This window comes from Mus caroli, chromosome 8, assembly GCF_900094665.2.
Source record: "Mus caroli chromosome 8, CAROLI_EIJ_v1.1, whole genome shotgun sequence".
Lineage (NCBI taxonomy): Eukaryota > Metazoa > Chordata > Mammalia > Rodentia > Muridae > Mus > Mus caroli.
Window position 1 is genome coordinate 16360045 of NC_034577.1, and position 6001 is coordinate 16366045.

General features: G+C 41.9%; 1 protein-coding gene across 1 annotated transcript in view; it reads left to right on the top strand.

Annotated features, from left to right (window-relative positions):
- The first annotated feature begins 2763 nt into the window (after positions 1-2763).
- The window catches only part of LOC110300143 (beta-defensin 2-like), a 6793-nt gene continuing 3555 nt past the window's right edge, over positions 2764-6001 (top strand). Inside the window, exon 1 of the mRNA XM_021170210.1 lies at positions 2764-2836. Coding sequence (XP_021025869.1) covers positions 2764-2836 — 73 coding nt within the window. The remainder of the gene's footprint in view (positions 2837-6001) is intronic.

A 6001-nucleotide genomic window follows, 5' to 3' on the forward strand; every position in this document is an offset into this window, starting at 1 on the left:
TCCGGGATACTGGTTAGTTCATAATGTTGTTCCACCTATAGGGTTGCAGATCCCTTTAGTTCCTTGGGTACTTTCTCTAGCTCCTCCTTTGGGGGCCCTGTGATCCATCCTTTTCTCTTACAGACATGGGTTTAATTCATTTAGCAATAAAACGTACAAGCTTTTTCTTTTTCTATGCAATAAAGATTGTAGCTCATTTTTCACCTAGAATGAGTGAGTTCTTTCTACACTGACACTTGGACCTTTGCTCCATGTGCATATATGTATGGATGTGTATATGTAAGTATGTAATTATGAGATAAGTATGTAGCTGAACACAACTGTTTTTCATGGAGGTGTATGAGTATGTATTATTTGTATGTGAATTTGTGTGCACTTAGGCATATTTGCTTGTGTAAAGCTTTTTCCTTCTGTCATAGTGACAATCTTCTCCTGGTTCAATACAAATTTATTGCTCCAAACCTCCCTCTGAGAGGCAAGGCTGCTGGACAAGAGAGCAAAGCCATAGCAATTAACCCTTTGCTTAATCTCCCCCTCTGTTAGGATACAGGTGTTAAGACAGTGGAAGACAGTGGTTTTTAACCCTAAGAATGACCAAGAAAGGTTTTAGCTTATTTTAGAAGTTATCACCAAGCATTCAGTATAGTTAGACAGAAGGCCAGAGAGCATCAGTTTTTAAAGCTACTCCTATGTCCAACTCTGGATCCCACTTATTCCAGGCAAGGCACACCCCTGGCATGGGAGGGGGAGGCAATACTTGATTGGATGGAGAGTCAGAACAAGTATACTTTGAGTTTGAAAAATAAACTATACCCTGAAATCTATTCTCTTCAAAGAAGTCAGGGTTTATTCTATCAACTGTCTGTTATCCACACATAACATAGAAAGCAGTCTGCTTTGTTCAGTGTCTACCAACATATAGATTGTGTTGTATATACTTTACTTGGTTTATGTTATGATGCTTGACTACTCTACAGAGTAAAACAGGAAACTATGTACACTGGGTAGAAAGTCCCACACCCCATCATCCACAGTCAGTCCATGAAGACAGTACAGAGACCCCAGAAGGATGCCTGTGAGGTTCACACTCTGGAGCTCAAAGGTTCCTCCTCCCTCTAGCATGTACACTTCAGGTGACAATACCGTTCTTCCTTGGTCATCACAGGGAGAGCTGTCAAGACACTGGGGCTTACTAAATAGCAAAACAAAACAATACAAAACAAAATAAAATAACTAACCCACCGAATTTATCCAGACAAACCCGTCTAAGCTAAAGGCCATGCCACATCCCTCACTTTCCAAAGGAACCTCAAAATAACCCTGCTCCTTTCATTGCAACCTTATTCCCTCAGTGATTGTGGTGTATGCCTGCATCAGGCTCTGCCTTATTTATTTATTATTTTACATCCCAACCACAGTTTCCCTTCCTCCTTCTGTCCACATACCACTTCTCCTCTTCCCTGCCCCATCTCCTCCACCTTTTCTCCTCAGAAAAAAATGAGGCCTCCCATGATATCAACTAGCAATGACTAGCAAGTTTAAAATCTAATTTATTAACACACAAACAATTAATCTTGCTTCATATACATCCTATGTGTTTCCCATTTCCACATCTGACTGTCCATCACACAAACAAGGAGTTTTGTCTAAAACATCCCCTCTCAGAAACATCCAAAATCATGTTTGATTGGAGACCTGACACCATCACTCATCCAAGTTAATAAATAATCTCAAATATCAACCCATCTTCAGTGCCACCTTTCCAGTTACACATTCTCCTGTGCATCCTGTACACCAGCACACTAAAAAGACAATTTATTACCTATGAATGTCACATCTTAGGAATCCCACTTGGCTTTGCCTATTAAAGAAAAGGTTATCCANGAAACATCTTACAGTGNAACCACTTGAAAGGACACTCTGCTCCCACTACTTCCAAGAAATAGAGCTTGGAGCTTCATCATTGATCTTAAATGCACAAGCAAACAGTACAGCAAGTGTAGGGCAATGTGAACCTGAAGAACAAAGCCACAGGTAGCTAGTACAAATTGGTAGAGAGAGATCACATTATAAGACAGTAACAACAAGCCGGGCAGTGGTGGTGCACGTCTTTAATCCCAGCACTTGAGAGGCAGAGGCAAGCAGATTTCTGAGTTCAAGGCCAGCCTGGTTTACAAAGTAAGTTCCAGGACAGCCAGGACTATACAGAGAAACCCTATCTTGGAAAAACAAAACAAAACAAAACAAAACAAAACAAAACAAAACACAGTAACAACAACAACAACAACAAAAAGACAGTAACAAAATATATTGGGTGAGGGTCAAGGACTAGAAAAACAGATTTCAGAATTACTGTCAAATGAGAAAAATTAAATAACCCGAAGAGAAATTTTTGAGTAAATGGGTAAAGTCGAAAATGTAAGAGGTGAGGGTGAGAAAAAGATAAGAATACATTTTACACACTCAAGATTCTCTAGAGAAACAAAGTAGGGAAAGGTCAGGAAAAAAGTACTATAAAATCTAATAATTCACATTGGAATTTACACACACACACACACAAACACACACACATATATATATGTGTGTGTGTGTATATATATATATCCTACGGAAGAAAAGAAATACCATGAGAAAAGAGCAGCAGACTGCTACAGCTCAACAACACAACAAACAAGAGCTGCTTCTTTGTCACTCAGATGTCAGAGTGCTTCTCCAGCATCTGAGTCCTGGCTTTGATCCCCAGCTCCACAATGACACAACATCATGGTATATGCCATCAACAGTGAGTTGAAGCAGGAGGATGACAAGTTGAAGGTCATCTTCAACTACTTAGGAAGTTTGGGGTCTTCCTGGATTACATAAACCATTGCCAGAAAAAAACACCAGCATAAACTAACAAACACGGGCTGAAAAAAAAAGGTCCTATACTTCCTGAGGAAATATTAAAAATGGAGTCTAATTGGATTTAAGACTGATGAACAGGAGGAAACTATGCCTGGCTCTAGAGGCTTCGTCATCTACCCAGGACTGCAGAGACCATACACTAGAGNAGGAGCTAGTGACNCNATGTCCTTAAACCAGTCTAATTTTCAGTTATGCATGCTATATCCTAACTGACTCCCTGTGTTGAAGAGAGACAGTGTACATGTCAGCTGATGCATGGCTGTTTCATGAGACCACATGGACAAGGACAGCAGCAAAGCAGGCACCCAAAGGCTCATAGTGTTAGGGTTCCAGTTTATTAAGAAAGCTTAAGCTGGGCAGGACTGGAAATAAGATCTTCCCTGCAAGTAGAAGTCTATGGTGAATCTGGGACTCCTTTTATTCTGAGTTTGTGTAAAGTGTCCAAAGTATGAAAAANTATAATAATGTGTAAGACTAATTCATAATAATGTGAAGACTTGGGAAGGATAGCTGACTTCCCATGGACTTGATCCTCAGGTGAATAAAGGTGATGTGATTAATGAGCAGAAATCCCTAAAGTNCCATGACTGGGTAAGAGTCTGGGAAAGGTCAAAGCACTTAAGACAGGGCATGCACACTGAGGGCACAAGTGTCTTATAAGAGGCAGACATCACAGGCAATTTGCAATGTTCTTTTCCAGTAATGTTTGGCTGGGTACATTGCTCTAACAAAGATTGACAAATGACAAACACAAAGTAGCAAGGTATTTTCTTTTCCCACCACAACTAGAAGGCCATGGTAATACAAGGCCTTCTGGAGACAGTGCTCACCCAGTCAAGATGCCCATTGACATCCTTACCTACATTCTTCTCCCATTTTCTTCACCACACAAAAGTTTGCCATTCCTTACTTTTTGGAATATGTGGCATTGTTTTTTATCCTGTTCCAGTTATTACCCCAAACATCTCTTTTGGCTGTAATCCTTCATCCCATAACCTCATAGCAGTCCTGGTCCAGAGCACATGATGCTTGACAGCTCTTTCCTTCCAGCTGCTCCCTCAGCTGAAATGGCCAGTAACTAAGTATGTGGGGCACAGTGTTGTGAAGATGTCTATGTTGTAAATGATGTAAAGATGTCCATCTCAGTTGGACAATGTAGCCAACTGCTGCGGTTTCTTAGAATATTGGGAATAGTTCTACCCATGACTCAGCTATACCACTCCTGGGCATATACTCAAAAGATGCTCCACTATACAACAAGGACACTTGCTCTGCCATGTTCATAGCAATTTTACTCATAATAGGCAGAAACAAAACAACCAAGATGTCCTTCAACAAAAGAATGGATAAAGAAGCATGGTTAATCTACCCAATGGACTACTACTCAGCTATTAGAAATAAACACATCATGAAAGTTGTAGCAAATGGAAAGAACTAGAAAAGATCATCCTGAGTGAGGTAACCCAGACCCAATAGAACATGCATGATATGTTCTCACATATAAGTGAATATTACCCATAAAGTACACGATAACCATGTTACACTGAGCAGATCCAAAGAAGCCAAATGACAGGGAAGGACCGAGGAAGATTGAATCTTTCTCAGGAGGAAAAAATACAACAGACAATAGAAGTTGATTGAGGGAGGCAACTTGGTGGGAAAGGGAGTGAGGAGGGGGATAGGGATGATGATCATGTGTGGGAAACAGGGAGAGGGCTGGGAGTGAGAATGGACATCAGTAGGACAAACACATGGGAGTAGCCAGAGATCTGGGAAAGTGAAGGTGACTGGGAGGCTATAGGGGTGATGCTAGTTAAGACTCGTGGCTTCTGGGGATATGGAATCTGAAGTGGCCATCTCTCACAGCCAAGTAGGAATTCCAGTAGAGAAAGGGGGATATCAACCCATCCACAAAACCTTCAGTTCAAAATTTCTCCTACCTACCCTATGCACAGGAATAAAGGGGGAGCAGAGATTGAGGAAATGACCAACCAATGACTAGCCCAACTTGAGACCCATCCAATGTGAGAGAGCCAACTCCTGACACTATTCATGATACTCAGCTATGCTTGCAGACAGGAGACTAGCATAACTGTGTCTTAGGAGACTATGCCCAGCAGCTGATAGAAAACAGATGTAGAAACCCACAGCCAAATATCAGATGAAGTTCAGTAGTCTTGTAGAAGAGTGGCAGCAAGAATTGATGGAGTCGAGAGGTCAAGGATACACAAGAAAACCTACAGAGTCAACTAACTTGGGCCCATGGGAGCTCATAGAGACTTAACCATCAACCAAACAGCATGCAGGGACTGGACCTAGGTTGCTAAACATTTGTGTTAGATGTGCAGCTTTGGCTTTATGTGGGTCCTCTAACAAGTAAAGCAGGGACGGTCTCTGTCTCTGTCACCTGCCTTTGGATCCCTTTCCCCTAGCTGGGCTGCCTTGTCTGGTCTCAGAGAAAAAGAATGTGCTTAGTCCTGCTGTGAGTGGATATCCCAAGGCAGGGTGTACCCAAGGGGAATTTCCCTTTCTCTGAGGACAAGGGGAGAGGGCTTGGGGAGGAGGGATTTGTAAGGGTCTGGCTGAGAGTAGAGGGGAGAGGGAGCTGTGATCAGGATATAAAGTTAATTAATTAATTAATTAATTAATTAATTAATTAATTAATTTAAAGGGGGGCAATAGCTGCTACTGAGGAAGAACTCTAAACCCTGGATCAGCTTATCTTCTGTCCAGAGAGTGATTACAGGTGAGCTACCCCATAGGAACTCTAGGCTGTCAGACTTCTTCCTCTTAGAGGCTTTCTGACTCATTTTGGCCCGAATGATACTAGCATATACTACATTGTCAGAGAACATTCAGACTCTCTAAGCAGAAAGTTACAGCAATACATGCTTGAGGCAATAAAATAGAGCTTCCAGAATGAAAGCCAAATCTCTGCAGAGCTTAGCATGAACACCTATCAACAGCACTGGAAATGCCTCAGGACACAGAGCAGGAGGGAGAGCTAATGAGCTTCACCCTCAGCTGCAGGCAACCCTCAGGATTCCTGAGACTTTCAGTCCTGCTGTGGTTACTGACCCTCTCTGGAGTCTGAGTG